The 26,829-nt window shown below is 43.9% G+C and overlaps 1 protein-coding gene across 6 annotated transcripts in view; it reads left to right on the plus strand.

The window, feature by feature from the left end:
* Pisd (phosphatidylserine decarboxylase) overlaps positions 1–26,829 on the plus strand; it is a 121,946-nt gene that overhangs the window by 18,424 nt on the left and 76,693 nt on the right. The window contains exons 1-3 of one of the 6 annotated variants that reach the window (XM_046439436.2): positions 19,706–19,829; positions 24,158–24,423; positions 26,121–26,286. The exons of 1 other annotated variant lie outside the window; for it this stretch is intronic. In XM_046439436.2, the coding sequence (XP_046295392.1) occupies positions 24,371–24,423; positions 26,121–26,286 (219 nt within the window). In that variant the 5' untranslated portion in view covers positions 19,706–19,829; positions 24,158–24,370. Of the gene's footprint in view, positions 1–593; positions 4,245–19,705; positions 19,830–24,157; positions 24,424–26,120; positions 26,287–26,829 lie in introns of those variants that run through there. 4 more of the 6 variants (XM_058577417.1, XM_058577416.1, XM_058577418.1 and 1 more) reach the window with 4 other exon arrangements.

Genomic DNA, 26,829 nt, shown 5'->3' on the forward strand with positions numbered 1-26,829 from the left:
AATATGAAGTATGTTTTTCAATGAATGTGTCAGTAACACTTTTGCACCATTGTAAAGTCAGAGCATCAAAATGTGGGACTGTTTGTATTCTGTTTGTCAGATACACCATAAATTATTTTTTTGAGACGGTCTCACTAAGTTGTGTAGCACCTCATTAAATGCTGAGGCTGGTCTTGAACTACTTGTTATCCTCCTGCATCTGCCTCCTGAATAGCTGGGATTACAGATGTGCACTACTCTGCCTGGCTACTACAAGTTATTTTTAATCCTCCATGTTGGGGGGATACTTAGTTTAATTGCAGCTTTTGCCTATTATATATACAGTAAATTTAGTGTGAACATTTGTGTATAAGTCTTGAAAATTTGTCAAATTTGTTTAGTTTCTCTTACGTTGCCTAAAAGAAAAATTACTGGGTCATAATATAAGTGTGTATTTAACTTTATAAGAAATTGCCAAATTATGGAAGTAGTTGTACCATTTTGCATTCCCATTTCAATATATTTGAATTCTGTGTTCTTGCTAGTCTAATTAACTTACTAGTTATGTTAGATTTTTAGTAGAAATTTCATTGTAGATACTCTGTTTTTCATTGAAAGTATCAAGTTGTTTTATGACTTCCTTTTTTCTATTTATGATCATGTTTTCCATTAAATTTTTGAACATATCATGGCTATTTATATAGCTCTCTCATACATCCTTTTCTCCTAATGTCACTGTCTTCTGTCATTTCTGGGTCTGTTTTTATTGCTCTCCTCCCCCCACCACCCCACCCCAGTGCTGGGGATTAAGCCTAGGGCCTTGTACATGCTAGATAAGCACTCTACCACTAAGCCACATCCACCAGCCCTACTAACTTGTCACTCCCCCCACCCCTGGTTATCAGTCACATTTTCTTCTTTCTTCTAATACCTAATCATTTTGATTCAGTGATTTAAATTGTGAGGTTTTTATTTTTGTGTGCTTTTTACTGAAAGTTCGGTCCTTGTCCCTGATGCCAATCCAATAATGAAGACACAATTTTGAGAAAAAGGGAAAAGAAGGTTTATTGCTTTCTAGCAGAGGACAATCACAGGGGACTCCTGTCCCATCGCAGGAACAGGGAGCTTTTATAGAGGTGATTCAAAGAAAATGAGATTAGGGAGGAGAGATCAGGGAGAAGAAGATTGGGAAAAAGAAAAAAAAATGTAAGTTTCAAAGCCACAAGGCATATAGTCAAAGCATCCAGTGAACCCCTCTTACATTCTGAGTTTTGTTATTTTCCTTCAGGGTGTTGGACTTTATTCTGACAGGCAGTTAATTTATTTGTGTATCATTTTGATCCTTTTAAAGCTTCATTAGGATAGATTTAGAGTAATCTTTACTTTGGACTAGTTTGGCCCTACTACTGAGGACCCTTCTTGCATCTCTACTAAGTGAGCATTCAGTGAGGACTTTCCATTCCAATTGGTTGAAATGTAGATGTTTCCTGGTCCTGTGTGAGCTTGGGAGAGTGTAAGGTTTAGTGCTCTAAGAATTTTTTTTCAACATTGTGGAATTTAACTGTATATACGCAACTTAGTTTTCATCAAGATGTTGCCAAAAGGTCAGTCCTTAACCCTGATGCCAATTCAATAACAAGGACATGATTTTGAGAAAAGTTACATTTAAAAAACCATTGTTTTGGGCTGAGGTCGTGGCTCAGTGGTAGAGCACTTGCCTAGCAAGTGCAAGGCCCTGGATTCGATCCTCAGCACCACATATAAATAAATAAAATAAAAGTATTGTGTCCAATTTCAACTAAAAATTAAAAAAAAAAAAAACATTGTTTTTCCTTTTAAATGTCCATGTAGGACTACGCTCTTAGGCTATGCTGTCCTGCCAGGTGTTAAAGACCAAGTTGGTCAAAACTGACCTTGTTCCTATCTATTCTTAAGAGTCAGCTGAGATTCCTCAGAGATCACTCGTGGGCACATGTACAAAGTTTCCTGGTTCTTTTAGCATTTTTCTATCAGTGGTGCCACTTGTCAGAATAGGTCAGGTTTGACTGACCATATGTAGCTTCTCTTGGAAGTATCAGGGACATTTCCCTCTTCAATGATCCTCCTCTTTGCAGAATGTGCTCTGGTTGGCTTCCTGTTCTCTAGGGTCCTCTCCATCTCCCTGATAAGTAGATCGGATGACTCAACTAGAGTTGCAGGGCCGAGAGAGGGCTGCCGTCATTCTTTGGGTCCTGGCTGACTGTAGAGGGCAAGGGCCAAAACGTCAGCTGCTTTTTCCTTGGTTCTTTCATTTCCTTGACTTTGGTCTCCAAGTTTTTGTTTTTAAACACCCAGCAAGCCAGTTTCAACAGGCTTAAAGAGGGAATGACTTCAAAATCTATAATTTTACATTATCCCTTTCATTTAATTGGGGTCAGTGTTAGTGCTCCAAGTCAGCATTGTATAGTATCATTTAGTGTCTGTCCTGTAGGTGATAGCTTATTATCTCAAATTAACCAGTTTCTTTCTTTCTTTCTTTCTTTTTTTTTTTTTTAAAGAAGCAGTACCTTTGCAAAACACTAACAGGCAACAGTTATAAAGTTTACAAGGAAAATGCAAAATGAAGAGCAAAAACATATTCAGTTTGTGTAATAGCTATGAACAAAGAGAAAAATCTTGAACCTTTACTTAGTTATACATTATATCCCCTGTTTGAAATCACAATAATCTTTACAACAAAAAATCAGTCTTTTGAACACAACTTTAAATGAGCTGAAGTCTAGCTTATTTTGGAGCCATTCTAACATGGAGTAAGGTGGGAGGCAGAGCCTTATTTCAGGTAAGGGAGAGGGGCTTTTCACAATTAATACAATACAGCATTACACCTGAAACTTGAATTACAGACAGGCTAAGTTCAGAGAGCTTTTAACTTTCTTTTTGTGGAAGAAGTGGCAGAATGGTTCCATGTTTTACAGTGTCACCTTTAAACAGATCAGGCTTTCCTTAATACCTTCCAAAAATACATTTAAATTTCAATTCCAGTGTGAAGAGTAACACAAAATTGAATATATAACTTATTGACAACAGATTACTTTATCCAGGCATAAAACATCAAATGACATGAACAAATACCAACCAAATTTGTTATTTTTATTGGAGATCTTTGCTATACATAATTTTAGTTTGGAGAACAGTCTGGCTCTCCTAAGTTTTACATTTATCTTAAGTTGAATTTTTAAAGTACAATTTAGAATCTAGAGTGTACAATAATAATAGTCACAGGTCTGCATGGGTTGATAAAAATCTAAGAATAGCCTTAAATCTCTTATACATTTAGGTAACAGAGTTCATCATCAGAAATTGACTTTAGGAAACAGTGTTCACCATCAGAAATTGACTTAATCAAAGCAAACAGGTATAAGACAGGTCTTCAAATGACAGTGTGGCCCTTCTATGTCAGATACAATGTAAAAAAGAGCACTTACTGGTTATCTTGCCAGTAACATTACATAAACTTTCATTTTATAGACATTTACATAACTCTTAGACAAGGCTTAGAAAGAGAGTTCTCAGATACATACGTATACCTAGTCACCTATATTTAGGGTGTCAACTATATTGTTATAACCTAAATAACAGTTGTTTGTTTAACCAGTTACAAAGTAATCATTTAAGACTTTAAAACAGGTACAAACTCTAATTACTAACAAATGCAAGAAAATTATCTCAGTAGATAAGAGCATATCAATGTTTCAAGCTTTGCTTCATATCAGTACATTGAAGTTCAAGTAACTTTGTGCTTATTATAGCCAATTTAATCATAAACACAAATTTTTTGAGATTTACCTTCGACAAACCTTCTGTGACATTCTTAGACATTCACAACTTTACATCCTTAGTTTTGTCTTCTTTCATCTTGGAATTTAGCCCCAGAATATTACTTTACCCACATAAAATACTTTCTCATCCAGAAACATTTCTTTTGCCTTCTGATTTTCCATACTAAAATATATTTTTTATACCTATAACTTTCTTTTATCTTTTCAAGTTTTGGATCCTTTCTTAAATTCATATTCTGAAACAGACCTTATGAATGTTATCTGTGCATTTAATTTACACAAGTTATTTTATCCCAGGAAAGGGTTGGGCAATCCAGCATATACAAAAAACAAACAAAAAAACCCCTATGCTTTTTTCTCCCAGGTTGCATTCAAGGTGTTGGGGCACAGGAAATTTTTGAGCCTGACCTGTCTCCGTTATCATTATCACAATGCCATCAACTTTAAGTGAGTTCCCCACTGTTATTTGTATCCAGAGGCTCCTTTTTGGCCTTTTTTCTTACACTAGGCATATTGACATGCAATGGAGGTGGCCCTTTCCATCCTTTTCTTTAGATTTCCTTGAGATCTTTTTGCAGAAGCTGCCTACAAACACAGGTTGTCCTATTTTCTGTCTTTTCTTTTCTGTGTGCAATTATTTATTCTGCCAATCTCCCCAGGCATTTAGTTTGATGGGATACTATTATAGCAAGAATTGCTTTGTCCCAGTGGTGAATATTCCCTGGCCAATTGGGGTCTCCTGTCATATCTTAAAAAGAGAGTCCATTTCTGTCCCCAGGTCATAAATTGATAGTGCTAGAACCTACTGCCATATCCTTTGTGGACAATAGCCTTCACTTCCCAGGAGCAAAAGAGGCTGGAAGGCAGGGCAGAGTCCAGGTTCTCTTTGGCCATTTTTCTACAGCCCAAGCAGCTTTGGGGGGATTTTTTTCTTCCCCCAGTTTAGGGCTAGTGTCCTTGACATAGTGAGTTGATTGCAGCTGCCTGGGGCCAGGCTGAGAAACAGTGCTGGGACTACTAGCACTGGGTTTAAAATAGTTAATCCTTTCTTCTGGTATCCTGCTGTCCTTGCACATCAGAGGCAGTGCCTTTTGACACCTTCAGCTTAATTTTTGATGGTTCAGATCCCTCATCATGCAAATGCATAAATGTCAGTATATAATCTATTTCATATGCTTTAATCCTTACAGACCAATTTCAGAGATTGTATAATAATCCAGAGAAACCCTTTTCCTCTTAGAAAGGCTTATTTCTATAGGTGGCCCTTGCAGCCAAGATCTGTCTCCTCAAGAGACTAGCAGTAAGTTCAATGCAGCATGGCCCATATCTTAAAGGGCCAGTAACTGACAAAAAAACAGACAAGAGGATCACCCAAACCAGGGCCGACAGATGGGAACCTTTAAAACAGACAGACCTTGCACATACAAATTTCTTCCACTCACTTTACCCTTTTGCAGACCAACTACAACTGCAAGATTATATTATATTGTAGAAATCTGCTTGAAAGCCACATCATTACAGTACAACATTATCTTAGGCAGACTTACAGGTGGCCCTTTCTTCAACTCATTTTACTTCTGACAGACCAACTCCAATTGCAAGATTGTACAAAAAAGAAACAGAGACAACCAGAGACAACTCCCAAACTATGGCCAACAGATGGGAACCTTTAAATTGACCAGCCAAGATCTTTCCTAAGAGACTACCCATAGAATCAGTGTAGTACTGGCCATGTCTTAAAAGCGGCAGTAGCAGATACAAACAAAACAGACAACCAGAGGGGATTCCCAAACCATGGCCAACAGACAGGAACCTTTAAAACAGACAGACCAGACAGGGGAAAATCCCAAGTTCCAAACTCTCACTTAACAGTGACTTCTACACCTGTGGCACCATGGATGTCCCCACAAAGGGGAACCAGATGTGTAGAATCAAGGGTCTATGTGCACACGGGGAAGCATACTCTGTGGCTAAAGTTGTCACGACTTTCCTGAGTTCAGTTTCCTTTTTCTCAAAGTAGAGCAACTTGTGCAGTTCAGGAAGAGAAGGTGGGAGTTCCCCGAAGCAAAAAGAGCTTTGGCAGCTGCTAGGGAACCTTTACCCTTTTGCAGAACAACTACAAGGTTGGTCCGTCAGTCCCTCCCTTTACTCACAGAAACAGCTCCTCTGGTTCTGTCCAAGGCAGACTCACACCGTTTCCAAATTTCTCCAGTGTCAGCTCTCAACAAACTCACCAGCCATCTTGTATCCTCAGCATGGAAGTGGGATTCCATGGAGAGCCAGACCTGCCCAAGAAAGCAGGAGCAGGGGCTGCTCTTGGATACAATCTAGGTCGCCAGATTTGTTGCTGAAATCTCTGTTTTTGTTCCTGATGCCAATCCAATAACGAGGACATGGTTTTGAGAAAATTGAAAAAGAAGGTTTATTGCTTTGCTAGCAATAAACATTGTTAGCAATAAATATTGCTTTGCTAGGGAACTCCTATCTTGAGAGGCTGTGATTCTGCCCGTCTGCAGGATCAGGGAGCTTTTTATAGAGGTGATTCAGAGAAAATGAGTTTGCGGAGAGAGATCAGGAAGGAGAAGATCAGGAAAAAGAAGATCGGGTAGGAGAATGTCAGGGAGATGAAGGTTGGGAACAAGAAAAAAAACTAAGTTTCAAAGTCACAAGGGATAATCAAAGCATCAAGTGAATCCCTGTTACAAGGAGATTCAGGAACTCCCCTTGAAAATTTATGGACATTACTTTCTCCACATAACTCCCTCCTTTCTGATTCTCTACATTAAATAATCTAGCTCTTTATTGGTGTGAAGTCACCTGGGTTTTATTACTGACATGCAGGAATCATTTCAGCAGGAACTCATGGGAGAACCTGTATTATGTATTGGGAATGATTGCTTACAGAAGCTGTTACCACCCAGTTAAATATCATTTGTCCCCATGTCTTATAGTCATAATACACCATGTTGGCCTCCTGATCTGTGCTTTGAATTCCTATAGGCCAAGGTTGAATTATGCATGCTTCAGGCTTCCAGAAAGTCCTTTATCAAACCTTGGTTTGGTGATGATAGTGTCTCCTTGTTTATTGGACAAAAGGCAAGAAGATGCTAGGAGGACAGGGAAGACACGCTTTGTGCCCAGAGGACACATTAACATGAAACCTGGGATTGGAAGCCATGAAAGTGATGACTGATAATCCCTGGAGAGTAAAGTTAGAGGTGAAAAACATGGGGACCACTCTCCCTTGCTTCACTTCTGTTGCCCACTGTTAGTCTTTATTACCTCTGTTTTATGAGCATAGGTGTCTCTTTGTCCATTTGTCCCTCTATCTCTTCCTTCTTCTCATTACCTTCTCCTGTCACTTTGCCATTTGTTCTGACTAATGGCATTCTCTCTTGCCCTCCGTAGAAACATTTTCCAAAATATTTTGGTGAAGTATACCCACCAGAGTTTTGGGGATACTTCTTTCTCTTTGCCAGTGCCATCTCTTCATTTCAACACCCCATCCTCATCCCCTTGGTAAGATATACTGTCATAGCTCTAGCTGTTGTAGCCAAATAATACAGACTAGGTGGCTTAAACAACAGAAATTTATTTTCTTACAGTTTGGAGGCTGGCAGTTCAAGATCAGGGTGCTAGCATAGTTGTGCTCCAGTAAGAGCACCTTCCTGGCTTACAGATTGTTGCTTCCTATGTCCTCTTATGGTTGAAGGCAGGGTTTGGTGGAGGGGGCACCCTCAGTCTCTCTGGTGTCTCTCTTCTTTTAAAGGCACTTAATTCCATCTTGAGGACCCCACCCTTACAGCGTCATTAAACCCTTAGAGGCCCCATTTTTAAGTGTACAATTCAGCAACATTAAATACAGTCAGTGTTTTTGTAGCCATTACCACTACTCACTTCTAGGATTTTTTCGTCATCCTAAACAGAAATTCTGTACCCACTAAATAATACTACCCATTCTGCCCTACCCCAGTCCCTGGTAAGTATTGTTCTACTTTGAGTCACTATGAACTTGCCTATTTTAGGTACCTCATATAAGTGAATCATAAAATATTTTTCCCTTTGCTTCTGGCTTCTTTCACTTAGTATAATATTTTCAAGGTTCATCCTTGTTCATCTGTGGATAAGCTTGTATCAGAATTCCATTTCTTTTTCTGGTTGAACAGTATTCTGTTGTATGTATATACCACATTTGATTTATCTGTTCATCTGGATATTAATGAATTGGTAGTAGTTAATGGATTTGGCTTGTTTCTGCCTTTTGAGTATGGTGAATGATGCTTCTGTGAAAACTGGTATATAAGTATCTGCTTAAGTCTCTGCTTTCAATTTTTTTGAGTTAATACTAAAAGTGGAATTGCTGGATTATATGATAATTCTGTTTAACTTGTCAAGGAACTGCAGAACTTTTCCAAGCATCTGTACCATTTTACATTCCTACCAGCAATGCACAAACTTCTAGTTTTCTGTAATCTAACCAGTTTTTGATAATAGTTATCTTTAGAGATATGAAGTGGTATCTAATTGTTCTTTATTTTCATTTTCCTCATACTCATTGGCTATTTATATATAGTAGCTCCCCTCTTTTTTAACTTTCTGAAATTGTACCTACAGTCAACTGTGGTCTATAATTAAACAAACAATTCCAGAAATAAACAATTCATGTTTTTAATAACTTTCACTAGAATATATCAATATAATTGTTCTATTTTGTTATTAGTATTGCTGGTAATCTCTTTTTACTTTTCCTAACTTACAAGTTAAACTTTTATCATAGGTATGCAGGTATAAGAAAAAACATTGCCAGGGTATGTTGGTGCATATCTGTAATCTCAGCTACTTGGCAGGCTGAGGCAGGAGGATCACAAGTTTGAGTCCAACTTTGGCAACTTAGAGCCTGTCTCAGATAGAATTAAAAAGGGCTGGAGGGCTGGGATTGTGGCTCAGCGGTAAAGCACTGGTAAAGCAAGGCCCTGGGTTCGATCCTTAGCACCACATAAAAATAAATAAATAAATAAACAAAGATATTGTGTCCCACTACAACTAAAAATAAATAAAAAGTTTAAAAAGTTGGGGGGTTGCTGGAGATGTATCTCAGTGGTGAACTGCCCCCCAGTGTACTCCCTAGTACTGTAAGAAAGAAAACAGAACAACTTGGTATATATAAGGTTTGATACTCCCCTTGGTTTTAGACATTGTTGGGGGAGGGTCTTGGATAAAGGGGCACCGCGTAACTTCTTTAGAGAAATGTCTATTCAAGTCCTTTGCACATTTTAAAATTGGATTTTTAATGTTGAGTTATAGGAATTATTTATATGTTCTGGATGTTCATCCTTTAACAAATACACGGTTTGCAGATATTTCTCCCATTCTGTGGGTTGTCTTTCACTCTCTTGATAATATCCTTGGGTGCATGAAAGTTTTAAATTTTGTTGAAGTTCAATTTTTGTGTCTTTTCTTTTGTTGCCTATGCTTTGGTGTCACCTATGTTTTCTTCTAAGAAGTGCTCTGCAACATTATTGTAAGATCTTATGTTTAGGACTTTGATCCATTTTGAGCTGTAAGATCTTATGTTTAGGACTTTGATCCATTTTGAGCTAATTTTGAATATGGTGTAAGGGAACAGCCCAACTTCTGCATGTAGATGTCCAATTTTCTCATCACCATTTGTTTTAAGATTGTCGTTTCTCCATTGACTGGTTTCAGTGCCCTTGTGGAAATCAACCTCTGTGTTAGTAAGTTTTTTGTTGCTGTGACCAAAATACCCAACAGATACAAATTAGAGGAGGAAAAGTTTATTTTGGCATATAGTTCCAGAGGTTTAGTCCATGGTTGGCTGAGGCCATTGCTTTGAGCCCAAGATAAGGTGACTCATCATGCTGGAAGGGTGTGGTGGAGGAAAGCTGCTCAGGATGTGGCTGTCAAGAAGTTGACAGAGCAAAGTGGGAAGGAGCCGTAGGGAAGATGAACCTTTCCAGGGCACATCCCCAGTGACCCACCTCCTCCAGCCATGCCCCACCTGCTTACAGTTATCCAGTCAGTCCATTCAAATTAGGATAGACTGATTAGGTTACAGCTTTCATAATCTAATCATTTCACCTTAGACTATTTCTGCATGAACATAGGAGCTTTTGAGGAACACCTGATATCCAAACCATAACAACCTCATTCTCTTTTATATATATTTTGGGTGGGTATTGGGGATTGAATTTAGGGCACTCGACCACTGAGCCACATCCCCAGCCATATTTTGTATTTTTCAAATTTAGAGACAGTCTCACTGAGTTGCTTACTGCCTCTCCATTGGCTGAAGCTGGCTTTGAACTCATGATCCTCCTGCTTCAGCCTCCTGAGCCACTGGGATTACAGACATGTGCCACCACATCCGGCTCTCTTTTATATTTATTTGTTTTTGTTACCAGGGATTAAACCTAAAGGCACTTAACGCTGAACCATATCCCAGCTCTTTTTAATTTTTAGTTTGCTGAAGCTGGCTTTGACCTTGCGATTCTCCTGCCTCAGCCTCCATACCACTATACCTGGCTTGTTCTCTTTTAAATGAAAGAGATATTATAACAGTGTGACAGAATGTTGAGAAAGAGAGGACAGTTTTATGATTCCCACCTCTTCCTTGATTAGTTAATTATGAATTTTATTTTTCATGTGTTAATTTCCTGTCTTTGTCTTTAATTTTTAAATGGATGCAGCTATTTTTAAATCTTGCCTTTTTTACTGTATACATGTTGCTCTATAGGATTATTTTACCATACTACATAACGTGTGTGTGTGTGTGTGTGTGTGTGTGTAAAATATATATATATTGTTTTTAGCCTTACTGGGGATTGAACCCAGGATGCGCTACCAGTAAGTCACATCCCCAGCTCTTTATATTTTTGATTTTAAGACAAGATCTCACAAAGTTGCCATGGCTTACCTTGAACTTGCAGTCCTCCTGCCTTAGTCTTCTGGGTTGCTGGGATAATAGGCCTGCATCACTGTAATTGGTCTGTATTTATAATACTTTAAAGTGGTTCTACCATCACAAGTCAGTTCTGTTGTACTGGTGCATTTTTCCACAATGAATAATGTTGCAGAGCACTTCTTTGTACATAAGGCCTTTTCTTCATGGTGAGTGCCTAGGTATAGAATTGTCCCATGACACTTTTTTATAGTTTCGGCATGCATTTGGCTTCTAAAGTAATGATGCTGGTCTGGATGATAACCAGTGCACGCCTATAATCCCAGCAGCTTAGGAAGTGGAGGCAGGAGGATCACGAATTCAAAGCCAGCCTCAGCAACTTAGCCGAGACCCTGCCTCTAAATAAAAGGTCTGAGGATATGGCTCAGTGGTCTGATTCCTGGTACTAAAAATAATAATAATTGTAATAATGCCTGTGTAGTTGGTATTGTTTTATACTATGTGAACCATACTGGATATTCGCAAAACACAAGTTGTCATAGATGAGCATGATTTCCTTTCTTGAATTTGCTTGTTCATTTACCACATCTTTGAGTTCCTTCTGTGTATCAGACCCTGTTGAGATGTTGGGGATCCACTCATAAACAGAATCAGGGCTTTCCTTATTAGTGGGTGAGACACAAGAAACAGACACATAGGTACGTCAAATGGTTGAAATGCCTTGAGGAAAACTTGAAATATGTAAAGGGCACAGATGCCCCAGGCTGAGGTACGGAGTGATGCTACTTATATTGAAGCTTTCAGGGAAGAAACACCTTGAGTGGAGAGCCAACAGTTTGCGTTGATGGATTGGATGGAGAGAGAAGGAGAGAAATGGAAAATGATTCAAGCTTGAGTAGGTGGAAGAGTGCAGTAGCTAATTATTAAAAGCTGTGTAGGAAGTGGAGAGCATTAAGGGTCTAGTGCCTTCATACAGTTCCTGTTTTGCTTGTCTTTAAATATGGATTCCACTTAAACATTTTTACATGTTTATTCTGTTTATATTGGCTCATTTATGAAGTGTCATTTGTAAATTTTTGCCCATATATCTGATTTATATTATAGTCTTTTTCCCCCTTAGATATCTTTGAATATTATAGTCACTTTGAGCTTTATTTTAGTTAACGCTTTAGATCCAAAATTTTTAGCTTTTGGAGTTTTGAGCATCTCTTTAAGAGTTGGACAAAAATTGTGGACTCTCTTCCTTCCAAAAAAAAAAAAAGTGCCCAAAGAAAATTTGGCTTATAATTTTAGGGGCCTCAGATCCCTCAAACTCATGTATATCTGTTAAGAACCATTAGTTTAGATGAAACTTAAATAAATGCTTTTTAAACCAAGGTTTTTGTTTTTGTTTTTTACAGACTCATGTGACTAGATGAAATCATGCTTAGAAGTTGTTCCTTGATCTTCTCAGTGTGTTAGTCAGCTTTCCATCACTGTGGCAAATGCCTGAGAAAATTTATAAGAGAAAAGGTTTATTTTGGCTTATAGTTTTAAAAGTTCCATTTTATGGTCAGTTGAATCCATTGCTTTGTGGCCTCTGATGTGGTGCCAGGTGGCAATAGCTGAGAGCACTTGGCAGAGCACTTGGCTCACCTCTTGGTCATGGAGTAAAAGAGAAAAGGGCCTGGGTTCCCGCTATCTCCCTTAAGGGGCATGTCCCTAAGGACCTAAAGACCTCCCACTAGTCCCCACATCTTGAAGGTTTCATCATTTCCCTGTAGCATTATACTTGGGACTAAACCTAATTTACCACATGGACCTTAGGGGGTCACTTATTTACATTATAGCAGTCAGCGTGTTCCTTTTAGTTCCTTCTAATTCAGTCTTTGACTTAGCCTGGTAGCATCCATCAGTGGGCAGAGGTGATTTTCTGAAGGGCATTGAGGAACCTCTTGAGAGAGGACTTCAAAGACTACTGAGAAGTTGTATAGAGGAGATTCTTCCGGGAGTTTCTTTGCAGGAATTCATGATGCCCTGAAACTGTCCTGGATTCATTACTGAAGTAAACAAGTTCCTTTGGGTTACACAGGATTGACTGACTGCCTTTTGGCCCTTGGCTCAGGGAGGAGGGCCATTGGCACAGGTGTGCTTGCAGCAGGCTGTGTTCTACATTTACGTGGTAGTTGTGATTTCAGATATACTATACCTTTGTCCCCCGAAGTCATGAAAATATCTAGCAACTAAATGGAATATTACTTGTTGCCTCTTTTTTTCAAGTTGACAAATTTGTTTTACTTTTTTTTTTTTTTTTTTTAAGATTATAGCCCAATTTGTTTTTGTTTTGTTTTGTTTTGTTTTTGGCACTAGGGATTAAACCCAGAAGTGCTGAACCACTGAGCCATAGCCCCAGCTCTTTTTTTGTTTTTTTATTTTGAGACATCTTTTTTTTTTTTTAAGCATACTTTTTTTTAAAAAACCTTTTATTTATTTATTTATGTTTATGTGGTGCTGAGGAGCGAACCCAGTGCTTCATGTTCTAGGCAAGCACCCTGCTATTGATTCACACACAACCCCAGCCCTGAGACAGCTTCTTAATAAGTTGTTTGGGCTAGCTTTGAACTTGTGATCCTCCTGCCTCACCCGGGAGCCACTGGGATTCCAGTTGTGTACTACCACACCTAGCTGTGCCCCTGCTTTTGGTTACAAAATATATAACTGAAATATCCAACTTACCTATGGGTTTGGTTCTTGTTTACATTCTGGTAGTCGGGACCTGAACTGGATTCTGAGAAAGGACAGGGCAGATACCTGTGGTGGGGAGTGAGGGAGCATGCAGGGCTTCCCTCAGGCCCTGCATCTCTTGGGGCAGCTTTATCATTTCCTAGCCATGGTCTTCATAGCTAGCCAGTGGGCATTTTTCTACTTTCCCTGTCTCCACCCTTTGCCTCCAGTGCCTCATGGCATTTGTTGGACACGTCCCCTACTTCATGCAATTATATGGGGCAAAGATGAGTTTTCCATGGGGAAGAGACTTGGCAGTAGGAGTGGCCATCCAGACTTTCCATCAGGTGAGGGATTCTTTGAACCCACCCTATATTCTTTGGGCCTGAGCTTTGCCTAGTCAGAGGCAGCCCTGAGTTACTTTGTGTTGCCTCTGCCCTGTGAACCTCAGTGTCAGGCAAGGATGCCCCTCGCCCCCAAATTATTATTTACTATTAGGAATTGAACCCGGGGTACTTTACCATTAAGCTACATCCCAGCCCCTCATTTTCCCCCCACATTTTAAATTGGTACATTATAGTTGCACATAATGGAATTTGTTGTCACATATTCAAACACATAGACAATATAATGAAATAATTTCATCAATTTTATTCCCCAATATTTCCCCTCCTCCTTAAGGGAGGACTCGTAATCCTTGGGTGCTGGCAGGCCGGAGGCAAGGGACTGCATTTCTGAAATACATCTCTGCCTGGGTAGTCACAGAGCAGGCTCTCCTATATTACCAGTTTGGAAGTCAGAGGAGCCTGGCTGCAGGCACAGACCTTGCCCAGCTTGCATCTCCTTCTGTAAAGGCAGGGTGGCCTCTTGGTCTGAATGGGGCTGAAAGCCTTGTTTCTAGAAGATTGTGAATTCTTCCTTCCTTGCCATTCAGTCTGTGTGTTATTTTCACAAATACTCTGAGACAGAAATTTGAGCCAGATCTTGTAACTTGTAGGGAATGAAGACTTTTCACTGGATTAAAGATGGCAAGTGCTGGATAAGGTGAAAGGGACACTTTATCCCTCAAAAATGTTGATTGAAAACTTTACTTTAGACTGAATAATAATCAAAATGGAAAAGAGAATTGCGCTTTTACCATAAAGATGATTTGTGTGTGTGTTTCTTCTTTGCTCTATAAAATGGGGGGTGGGGGAATTCTCAGGTTCTTCTGTCACCAGTTGTGGCCATGGTCATCACAGGAATAAAGTAGCAAATGCTGTGAGCCTGAATTTAAGCACTTGAATGAGGCGCTCAGGCTGTTACTCCCATGGGTTTCTGCAGATAAAGTACAAAGGAAGGGCCCATTTAGAGTGTCCTGAGACCAGGGTTATATTAAGACATGACTGTTAGCAGTTTAGGGCTTGGTGTCTACATCTGTAGTCCTAGGCTGAAGCAGGTGGATCATTTGGGCTCTGGAGTTCAGGCCAATCTGATGTAACATAGGGAGACCCCATTCCAAAAACAAAAAATGAAAGTTTAGAGTCCATGAGAAATGTTCAGTGGCAATTATGTACTGCCTTAAAAAGGGAAAACAGAAAAACTTCCTAAGTGTGTTTTTAATTAGAAGGGTATAAGGTTTGTAGTATCTGTAAACCTCAAGTTCTTATGTAACATTATGTGTCAGGTGTGTTGGTTGGGTGCACAGCAGTGCAATGTGGTGAGTCCTGGGATTTCCTGTTAACCTCTAGGTGAACTGAGTTCTACACAGGATAAAATCTGGTGACAAACTCCCTTTGATCCCATTTCAGAGTTGGGAGACATCCTTCTTCAGTGACTACTTGATCAAAGAACAGAAGCACCTGTGGTGGGAAAGCTGGGCTGATGGGAACGGGGTGAGGGGACTTTGGAGAAGAAGAGAGTGGGAATGCTCTCTGCCACCAGATACAAGTCACATCCCAGTTCCATGGGTCTTTACATCTCCAAGCCTTGCTGGCCCTGGAGATGACTTAAGAAAGATGTGAGGTACTTCATTTGCAAAGCCAGCCCCAATTGGCAACGGACCTCTCCTTTCAGCCATGAAGGGTTGGGCATTCAGGGCTTAATGAATCTGGGCTGAGTGGCTAGTAAATGAATAGTTTATAGTTTAGTCCTAAGTTCTTGTACTTATGGCAACCACAGTGGTACTGTGGGGTACACTGAGAACAGGTCCCAAGTGTCCTGCCTCCCCTCAGATCAGGAGAATTCCCATGTACACATTGTGGTCTTGGGTTTTCTGATATGTAATTTAGAGTTTTTTTCTGTGGTTTAAACAAAGTCTTTCAACTTTTAAAATTATAAACACTTTTAAATGGAGTAGAAAAGTTAAGAGAATAAGTTACCTGCATATGTAACCACCTCGATTGAACAGTTGTTAATGTTTTATTAGTTTATCTCCATGTGTGTATATTTGATTTTTCTCTGAAGTTTCTGAAAGTACATAACAGACTTTATGAAAAAGTAAAGTACATTGTAGACATGAACCTCACTGCTAAATACTTTTTTTTAAAATATTTATTTATTTTTTAGTTTTCAGCGGACACAACATCTTTGTTTATATGTGGTGCTGGGGATCGAACCCGGGCCGCACGCATGCCAGCCGAGCACGCTACCGCTTGAGCCACATCCCCAGCCCCACTGCTAAATACTTTTAACATGCATCTGAGTGTGCAAACGAGGCAAAAATTTTAGTTGTTCATTTTTTTGGCATGGTTGTAGGGTTTTATGGGGAAGTCCAAGGCACTGGGAAAGCAGCTATGTAGAAGACAAGCCTCAGTCAGCAAATAACTTGGCTGACTGACCACACTTACTCATGCATTAGACCTACTTCCTTATTTCTAGCCTCAGTTTAGAATAATAAAAAAAAAGGTATGTCTGGGTGCCTATAATCCTAGCTACTCATGAGGCTGAGGCAGGAATATGGCAAGTTTGAAGTCAGCTTTGGCAATTTAGTGAGACTTGTCTCAAAATAAAATAAAAAGAGGGGCTAGGGATAAAATTTCAGTGATAGAATAATTGCTGCACAAAACCCTGGATTTAATCCCCAGTACCTCAAAAAAAAAAAAAAAAAGAGAGAAGAAAAGAAAGTATGCTGCAGTATTTTAGCTTAGTTAATGAAAAGGAGTAAAGACAGATCAGCCATCCATCTTAAGTAGTAAGATAAGATGTCTCAAGGACCTTCAAGGTGTGGGAAAGTAAACTTGCCAGGGAATTTTTGTGTTTTTTTACCCCCAGAAATTCATTTGTTAACTATTTTTGAAATCCAGTTCTCCTTCCAGTCCCCCACCTGGATCCCCATTGGCTTGAGCACAGAATACTCCTCTGTTCCATGGTGTATGTGACTGTGAACAATATTGGACACATTCTGCACATGTTAAATTTTATATAAATATTATAGCTTTATTATTCTCATCTGCTTTTTAAAAAAGCTACTATTAACTCCTGCATACAGTTGTTAAATGAGAATATGTTTGTAAATACCTGGTCCTGCATAGGCAGAGAGTACAGATTTTATAGGTCCATTTTACTTCATACCTGATAAGTGTTGAGAAAACATAGACATTTAAATGGGCAGATAGTCAACCCCTAGTCAAGTGGTGCTATGGAAAGCTTTCTACTAGGCTTGCTCAGCCTAAAATCACTTTTTCTTTATCCCCCTGAAGGCCCCCTGAATGGGCCCTCAAGGAGCTGCTGGAGGGGTTTTGTATAGGCCAGGAGACATCTTAGATGTTGTACAGTCTAGTGGGGCTGCCAGGAAACTTCAAGAGAATTGTGAAGGACTGGGATAATATTTATTCTTGTCTGGGCTCCTACCTGGAATCTGGGAGACTGATGACCTACCTTCCTGTGGCTCCTTGTGCTAGCCTCAGATACCATCACTAGTGTTCCTGGGAGGGCCTCTCCTGGTACCCAGGGAATGAGAATTAGCTGAGAGCACCTGCCAGTCCCTTAGCCACCTTTAGCCCCTGGCACAGGGCAATGAGTACAAAAATTAATCTAGCAGGGGCCTAGCAGAGAGTATCACCCCCTACCCCTCAACCCCACCTTTTTTTTTTTTAAATATTTATTTTTTAGGTGTAGTTGGACACAGTGCCTTTATTTTATTTACTTATTTTTATGTGGTGCTGAGGATTGAACCCAGGGCCTCGAACATGCTAGGTGAGTGCTCTTACCACTGAGCTACAACCCCAGCCCCTCAACCCTGCCTTTCATTTGCATGTGCTGGCAACCAAATGGCCCTGGAGTTTGCAAAGCCTTCCAGTGGCACTAGATAGCAGTCATGCTTAGAAGAGTCCAAGAGGGTGGAAAGAGTGGAAATTAGGGACTCAGTGGTCTCAAGGACCTTCAAGGTGTGGGAAAGTAAACTTGCCAGGGAATTTTTGTGTCCCCCCCCCCCAGAAATTCAATTGTTATCTATTGTTTGAAATCCATACGTCATTTCCCTACTGAAAAGATAGATGGTGGGGGTCTAGTTGGAATGGGGAGGGCTGATCTCTGAGCAGCTTGGTAGGCTGGCTTATGGGTTTTCTAAATATCTTAGAGGCATAGACTGGTTGAAAAGGTACACTGATGGATACAGTAATCCCAGTTGGCTTTTCTACAGGGGAGAGACTGCTCAGCACAAAGAGTGTCAGTCATGCTCAGAGGTTTCAATCCACAGACCTTTTTCTTGTCTGACTTGGGCTTGGTTCCATTTTGTACATAGGGAACCTGAGCTTTCTGGCCTGCAAGTACTAGAGGATTTGGGGAGTCAGAATGGTCTTGTAGGATCTTTCCAGTCCTGGAATTTGGTTGTGCTTGGATCCTGTCAGTATCTTTCTGTGCCTAATTCCTTTTTATCCCATCTCATATGATATTTGCCTGGAGCTCAGAGGTGAGAAGGGCCCTGGGTCTCAGAGAATGTTGGTATTATATAGTGGTATCTGCTGTGGGCACAGGCCAGGGAAACAGGAGAGGCAGCCTGTGTGTAAGGTATTCACCAGCTCTATACCAAAACTTCAAGCTCCTTAGGGCTAGAACTGTGTTATGCTCACCCTGCCTCCCAATTCCTATTGGTGCTTTGTAGATGCAGAATGTTAAAGAGGTCCTTCTGAGTTTGACCCCCTGTGTGTCTTTCCCACTTCTGCTGTAGCCCAGGTCTGTAGCTTATGCAGCACTTGGTCAGGTTGAATCTAGGTGAGGAGGACAGATAGGTGGAGCTATGTCTGTACACTGTCATTGTGTCCTGTTCCAGGCACCCTTGTCCCATCCATCCCGTCTCTCCACAAACCCTGTAGGTGTTCTCATCTTGTTGTGCACCTTAGTTGTTTTAGAAATGAAATTCTCAGTGGTCAAAAGGGGCTAGCGTTGTAGCCCACAGTGAAAATACTGAGTCCCGTCAGGCCATCTAGCCATTATTGAGATAGCTGCACAGACACAAATGAGACTAGTGTGGTTGAATGGTGATCCCCACAGACTTTCCCATCCCCTAAAAAATTTTAAGCTGGTTCATTCCATCTTGTGTCAGCTAAGTTCATGCTGGGTTGTCCTGTGGATATGGGGGTAGTTGGCCTGCTGACACTGTGCTCTGCACACTAGGGTCCTCAGATCCATTGGGGTAGATGAACAACATCCCACAGATATACATCCCACCAGGGAAAAGTCCTGTGGGTCTTCTGAGCTGCCAGTGGGCGGACCTTTCTCAGACATCACCATCCCTTTTTGGATCTGGGTGTTTTGTCCAGCAGGGGTGTGCAGGCCTGAAGGACTAGGGGAGAAGTAGAGACAGCTGTGGATCTTCAGGATCAGATGTGGGAAGAAATGGACTTTTACATTTTCTGCGGAACTTCCAGGGTTAGAAAGGGTGGCTGGAAGTGGCTTTCTGGTCAGTCAAGTGAAAAAGCTGATCCTCCATGAGGTCAGTATGTAGAACCTCTGCTTAGCGAGGTTGTGAGATAAGTGGTAAGGGAAGCAGCAAGTTAGGAGGCCAACCATAGGCTTAGGACAGAGTCTTCTGGGGCTAGGAGTTATCCTCTGGGGCCACCATTCCCAGTCCCACCCTCTTAGGCCAACGCTGAGAGGGAGCGATGACTGACTAGACAATGACTGACCAGATCCAGCAGGGCTGTGCCTCCTGCCCGCCTCTTCCCCTTCTCCCCAGGTTGCAGCTCCTCCTCTTAAAGGGGCCCATAGAACTCCCTGGGCCCTGGCTGAAACTTGGAGGGAGTGACGCTTTAACAGTATCTGGTGTCACTCCTCTTGTGCCCGCCCCCTGGCAGCCCAAGTGGCTGGAACTTGAGCCCCGCCCGCCGTGAGGCTTCTGAGTGGAGCTGGAGCCAGTCAGAGGCCAGAGCCTGGATGCCGGAGCAGTACCCACCTGCCAGTGTGCCCACAGGAGCTACAGGTGACTGCAGGTGACTAGCCCTGGAAGCCATAAGTGACTGGCAGCAGTGAGCAGTTTCTCAGGGAATTTTCCTACCCTGTCCTCACTAACTCTGATGACTGCTTCCTACCCGGTGGGAGTGCCCTTCTAGCACTTTCGGGGCTGCCAGTTGGCTCTAGTTGCTGTGAAAGATGGGGCCCCGTAGGCCTGAGGACCCCGTCCAGATAGTCGTGATCAAGTTGTGGCCTTTCCTGTCCCCCAGGCAGGTCACGGGGCCCAGGCTGCATGAGCTCACTTCCTCCACATCCTGTGTTATCTCCTGCCTGTAGCTGCAGGGTGGGTAGTAAGGGAAATGCTGGGAACTGTTTTCCAGTGCCTGGCGCCCTAGCATATTTCCTCAGTTCTGCCTCCTAGGGCTGGGGCACTGGGTACCTGAGGAAGAGGGAAGCTGCCCTGTTCCTCAGAAAGGCCCATAGGTGTTGAAACTTGTCACTGTGTCACCATCCAAGGGCTAAAGAGAGGATGTTGTGCTGCCTTTTTTCAGAGCCTTTTTCCTTACAGGTTCCATAGGCGTTTCTTTTCTTTGGGAAATTAAAGAAGATCCCACTTCTACTCCTTCCCCTTCCTTGATCCCCCTGGGCCACTGACTCTTATAACAGGTGCCTCTGGGCCCTTCTGTTTGCTCCCTCTTCTCTTGCCCTTGGCTTTCCAAAATGTCTCACCCTTTTGTCCAGGGAGAATACATTTTCCCATCCCCTATGCTTGTGAAGTTCTGTCCACATCTAGCCCTGAAATGTGAGGGAGGAGGGCGTGGCTACCTCACTGGACACAACTGCCAGATGAACTGGGGAAGAAGTGGTACCAGGCCTCCAGAGTAAGGGAGTGTACAGAAAGTAGATGGGTAGATATATGGTAGATAGGTCATTTGGAGCATTGGAGGTTTGTCCTGAGGCTTTAGGAAGGAATGACCCTAGCCCCAGGGAGATTTCCACCAGGGAGCAGGAGCCAATTCTCAGGATGTCTCTGGCCAGAAGGCTGCAGCTGCAAAGCCCCGTGTGGTCAGGGAGAGCTTTGGGAGGGTGGTTGACTGGCATTCCCATTCCCCTCACTGCCTGCCCTTCCAACCCAGGCTTCAAATTGGAATCTACCAAGGTGTGAGCTAACCAGGTCAGGAACAGCTGTGCACACCTAAATCACCCAGTCTCACACATGTGCACAGTTCCACATAATGCCTATACTTTCCCATCCATGCCCACAGTAACTGATAACTGGCCTAAGCCATTTAGCCAGCTTCGGTTGGAATGTTCCATTCCACCGGGGAGTGGGGAGGCAGTGAGGTGATAGAGATATGGCAGTGCTGCTCAGGTATATGCCCTCAGGATAGTATGTCCTCCACCTACTCCCACATGGTTGCATTAATCATGCTTCCTATCCCATTTGGGCTTCCCTTTCTGAACTGCTCTAAGCCCCTGCTTGCCCTTTATCAACGTTTGACCTCCTAGAGTGCAGATTTGCCTTTCTGGAGCTATAGTCAACTATCAAGAAGCCCGGGAACAAGGGTAGGAGTGAGGGCTTCTGAGCAGTTGTTCTAGTCCATGGTTGCAGCTGTGCTGTGAGTCTCAAGGGAAGTAGGTGAAAGATACTTTTCTTCCCATTTCTGAGATGAAGAAACTGAGACCCAGAGAGCACTTGTGACTTGTCCTGCTTTCTGCAGCTCTTGGGGTGAATTTGGGGGCAGGGGGCAGGCAGGATTACAGTGACCAGATTGTGGCCTACCACAAAGCCCTCTGAGTTCTCACATTCTAGGTGACTGGCCTTTAGGCCATGTAATACCTTTAAAGTTCCACTCATCACAGTCAGAAACTCACCTCCACAGAAAAGTGCTTGACTCTCAAAAGGGAGGGAAGGTGTCAGCACTTCCCTATCTCAGGGCTCCCTCCTTGCGCAGTTCCTCATCTAGGGTCTGAGCACTCAGGGGCCAGGGAGGGTGAAATCTCTGGCTTGGGGCCCAAGGGTTGTTCCAGGTAGAGGACAAGTGGGACTCTTAAATGGGGAGCTGGAAACACTGCTGGCCAAAAAGTAGCTCTGCTTTGGGAGGTGGGAAGGCAGTAATAATCTGGACAGACAGTGCCTGTTTGTTGGGGGAAAAATAAGTTTATTCTGCTCCCTTTGGGAACTTTCAGATGAAGGAACTCTAATACCCTGGTCTCAGTGTACCATTTTAGAAGAAGAAGTAGAATAGTGATAAAGATAAGGACCTTCTGCCTGTCCCTTCCTTGGTGGTGGGCCAGTGCAGATTTGGTGTCTGGATTCTAAGGCTTTTAGAGTCCCTACAGGGAAGAATGTCTCTCCTCATGCTGTTCTCCTTGAGCTTCCTCCTCTGTAGCAAGAGGAACCTGGGCCTGCCCCATTTCAGTGTGCCATCCAGCCTGACCAGACTCCGGGCTTTGTAGGTCTCCAGTCTAAAGCATCCTGGAAGGGAGGCCTGACTGGTCCTCCAGAGCTGTAGAGAATTAAATGGAAGGTTCCCACAGGAGTCAGAACCTGTGGACTTTGACCAGGTTTAATTTTCATGCTTGTGCCTTTCTGACACATTCTGTGCTGTCATGGTTAGGATACCATATGGTAGGTCAGTGAGGGAAAACTTGGCAGGAGGCTGAGACTTCTGGGTCTTCTCCTTTTCTCCCATTCCACAAGATCACACTTGCCTCCCCATGAATCCTGGGTGTGCTTAGCTCCTCTGCTCCTAGTCTGTACTTTATAGAGCAGGGAAAGAGCCACCTCTGTAGATCTAGGCACCAGTCTCATGCCAACTGCCCATCCTCTCCTTGGGCCTGTTTCCCTGTCCAGTTTGAAGCCTGTGGGCCAGGGAGGATACTTGTGTGCCCAGTTCCATGGCAGAATAGTTGAAGTGACTTTACCATTGTGGATGGGAATGTTATTGGGAGGCTCACATGAGCCTGAGGCAGAAACAGGGTGTCCATGGAACCCTGGGCCTGGTGCTTAGGACAGAATGGGGCTCCCAGGTTTGTGTTGATCTGGTGCTAGCATCTCTCCAAGGAGGAGGCTCAGGTACACTGTTTGCTGGGTGAGGCCTGGCCCAGCCTACAGTAAGCTGTCCTTCCCACTCAAGAGTGGGTCTGGGGGAGAAAGGCACCTTTGGAGAGGGGGTGAGATTGGACCAGGCCTCACCATTTGTTTTATCAGGAGGAGAAACCCATTCTATGTCCAGACCTTAGTTGCCTTGTTGTCCCACCTCCCAGAGGACACTAGCATATCAGAGGATTCTGTGGCTTTTGTGAGCAGGTGTCAGGGATGGAATTTTTATGTGTCTGGCTGAGGTGGGTTTGTTAGGGCAGCACATGTTCATCCTTGTGTGGATAGAGTGACATCTGAGTTGGGGCCTTTCATCTTTGTTACAGTGTGTTGGCCATGCCAGCTGGCCCTTGCTTGGGTCTATTCTCTGCTTTAGGCAGGAGCTCTTGAGGCCTGCATTCTTCCATTCAAAGATGGTGACAGGAGCCTGTTTCCTTCCAGGGCTGTGGTTGAGACTGGAGCTGAAAAGATGTGGGCTCCCAGTCAGCCCATGTCAGCCCACCTCGGACTACCTCCCTGGGACTTTGAGCACCTTGATTGCCCTGAGCTGAGATGGCAACAGCTGTGGAATGTTTGTTCTTCTAGTCCTGTTATCTGTGTAGTGGGAAGGGTTTTCTCAGGTGAGGTGTGTCCTGCAGATAGTCAGGGAGGGGCCTGGCCAAAGTGCTTTTCTGAAGCAAAGATGGAAAAAGCAGAGTGGTATGGGCTTCAGTCCTGGCCACTTTCCAGCCCCAGGTTGGTTTTCCCTGAAGCCCACCCAGGTACACAGTTTTTGAGGAGGCTTGGATAGGGTCACAGCCAGGTATGGGGGCTCTGAGACTAAGAGGGGTGAGGAGATAGCCAGAGCAGACTCACGCTTAGGTTGTTACCATGGTGCTTTGTCTGCTTGCCTGATCCTCTTGCTCCTCAGACGCTACTTTGTAACCTGAATCAAAAATGGGTCAGGTCCTGGTGAGGGAGGAGACTCTGCCTTGAGCTCAGGGCTCAGATTCCCACCTGTGCTCTTGGGGCCTAGAAGCCCTGGCAGTCTCCGGACCCTGTCTGCCATGGTTCGCTGGAGCATGAAGCCCCAGGGCCTTGCATACATGCTGCCCTCCTGGCAGAGCTAAGGGAGTGGGTGAGCTGGGCAGACTGGCTTAGCCCAAGGCAGGAGGGACCAGACAGGTGGCCATACCCTGTGGGACTGAGTGGGCTGAGTGCAGGGGCTTCTGCTCTGGGCAGAAGCCTGAGCAGGTGTGACAAGTGCTTGTCTGTTTGCAATAGCTCTGACCCTCTAACCTGTGCTCTGTGAGCCACCGAGACTGAACCAAGTGGGGAAGCTACACCACCAGCCACCAGTGCCCCTGGAGCAGTGACAGCGCAGGAGATTCTCTGGCGTGGGGGGAAGGGGAGGAAGGAGGAAAAACAAAGGCGAGTGAACGAGAGAGCAGAGAGAGCGCAGAGAGCCTTGCACCGCCCTCCCTGTGCCTGCCCACGATGTGTCAGTCAGAGGCGCGGCGAGGACCAGAGCTCCGAGCAGCAGCGAAATGGTGAGATGCTGTCCAACGCGTCCTAACCCCACTGTTCCCCGCCACAACCTCCGGAAGGTCAGAGTTCATGTCCAACGGCCCCGAAGTGGAGGTGGCAGCAGGGGGCCCCGGGGCCAGCCCCCACAGCTGGAGGGACCCAGCGAGGGGGGCCTGTGTGCACTGAGTAAGAGAGCTCGCTTCAGGTACCTGCGGTTAGGGTTGCAAGGAGAGCTCAGAGGTGGGTGGGGTGGGGGTGGGGATCAGTCACCTGGCTTTGGAACTAGTGTCTTGGTCTTTATTCAGAGATGCCTGAGAGAAGGGGCTTTCCTGTAGCTCTTCCAGGATTGGTCTCTGCTCTTCTGCAGTGAGCAGGGCGGGGGAACCCTGTGGGAGAGCAGTGATTTGTTTGTCTTTGCTTGGCCCCTTCCACCTCCCTAGACTTTTAAAAAGCATAATGGAAAAAACTGTCCACAGTGGAATGGGAGAGAAAAAGAAAGCAGGACATCAGGTGAGCTGTGGGGACACAGTTGCCTGCAGAGACTGGAGCCCTGCCTTCTATCATCTCTGATTGAACTAAGGGGCCTTCCCCTTGGCTTAGGTCTCCATTTGTCCTGCTCTTACTCTCAGCTGAGACACCTCTTTGTTCTTGGTTTGCTTAGCACCTGGGTGACAGAGAATGCAGCTTCTCTTGGAGAGTACACAGTCAGAGATGGCAACCTTAGATTGTCTATTGAATGCAGTCCTTTTGCAGATGAGGAAACCAAGGCCTGGGATTATTTTGAGTGGGTAGCAGTGTGGTCTCCTGATAGCTACACTGCAGCCTCAGAAGTATTTTCCGGGGCCTAGGTATGTGACAAAGGGACTTTGTTGCAACTAAGGAGATCAGGGTTCTGGTGGAAGAGCCCATTCCAGCCACTGCAACTCCTGCAAAGCTGAGCCTGTGCCAAATTTGTGCTGGTGGTACACTGGGGAGTGTGTATGTACCAGCTCAGATTTGCTGAAAGGAGGAACCTGTATCTTGTGTGTGGCTCTAGTAGGAAGGTGGCTTGAGAGCTTGGGGTGAGGTTCTCCCTATAAAGCTGTATATGGGTTTTGGAGAACCTAACCTGCTGGAGAAAGACTATGCAGGCTGATGGAGCCACAACTTTAGATCTTGGCTGGCCCAGTCCTTTTAATTTACCAGATAAGGAAACAAGAGGCCTGGAGCCATGAAGAGATTTTTCCCAGGTCCTGTAATGAGCAAAAGACTCATGAACAGTCACCTAGCTGACCAGGTCAAAGCACTATGCACTGCTATGCTGATTAACTGTGTCCTTCTGGCCCTTGTGTGGGCAGAGCTGTGCCTGAGTCCCATGCTTATTGGCCATGGGAAGCTGGCAAATATGAGGCAGGCCTTGTACCTCCCTTCCCCATTTTGGCCCCAAAGGTTCTTTCTGGAGCCATTTCCAATTTCAGATACTCAATCTTCTCAGATACCCAGGAATTGGGTCTAACCCTCCTGCATCCTATAGCTTCCCAATCCTAGTCCTCAGCTAGCTGTCAGGTGGGAAAGACTGGGAAATATTCTATTATATAGTGGTATCCAGGTCCCCAAGGGGATGCTGCAGTGCTTATTGGACTCTGGTGCTCCATGGAGAGGCAGTGATCAAGGGAGGGGGTCATTCCTGGGTCCCTCTGAGACCCCAGCTTCTGACTCTGCATGGACATGTGCCCTGCAGGTTGCACTTCCCCCAGCTGGCCCTGCGAAGGAGGCTAGGCCAGCTGAGCTGCATGTCCAGACCTGCCCTGAAACTGCGCTCCTGGCCCTTGACTGTTCTCTACTACCTCCTGCCCTTTGGTGCTCTCAGGCCACTCAGCCGGGTGGGATGGAAGCCTGTGAGCAGGGTAAGTGTGCACAGGCCTCTGTGGCCCAACCCCTACCCCTGGGCAGGCCTGAGGTTGGGGTACAGGGGAAAACAAGGGGACCAGTTGTCAGAAGTAGAGGCATGGCTGCACCCTTTCGGGGTATAGTATGGGAAATTTCGTAGGGAAGACAAAGGCAACTTTTGAGAAGGCCAGGTTAACCAGTGGCCATGTGTACTGTAGTAAAGTGACTGAACACTCACTGTCCACTGCCTGCTATCCTTGCTTGCCTCACTGGTGCTATTGGGGAGCTCTGGTTCTGGAAGGAACTTAGACTGGGCAGTCAGAAATTAGCGTCTCTGACTTTCAAGCTTATAAGCAGTTTTTAAGAAGAATCCAGATAAATTTCTGGATATCAGAGGGTAGTTCAGGAAGGCTGGAGCCTGTTTGGGCCCATTAGTGGGAGGACACACTTGAGAAACTAGAAGGCTGTGCAAGTGCCTGCCCTGCACAGGACTCTTTAATGGGTACCTGGAGGGCTCTCTTGCTTCCTGGCAGACCAGCCCCAAGGAGGAGTCCCTGTTC

The sequence above is a fragment of the Marmota monax genome, unplaced genomic scaffold (assembly GCF_021218885.2).
Source record: "Marmota monax isolate L192 unplaced genomic scaffold, Marmota_monax_Labrador192_F-V1.1 WCK01_AAM20220418_F8-fsc00253, whole genome shotgun sequence".
In the NCBI taxonomy this organism is placed as follows: domain Eukaryota; kingdom Metazoa; phylum Chordata; class Mammalia; order Rodentia; family Sciuridae; genus Marmota; species Marmota monax.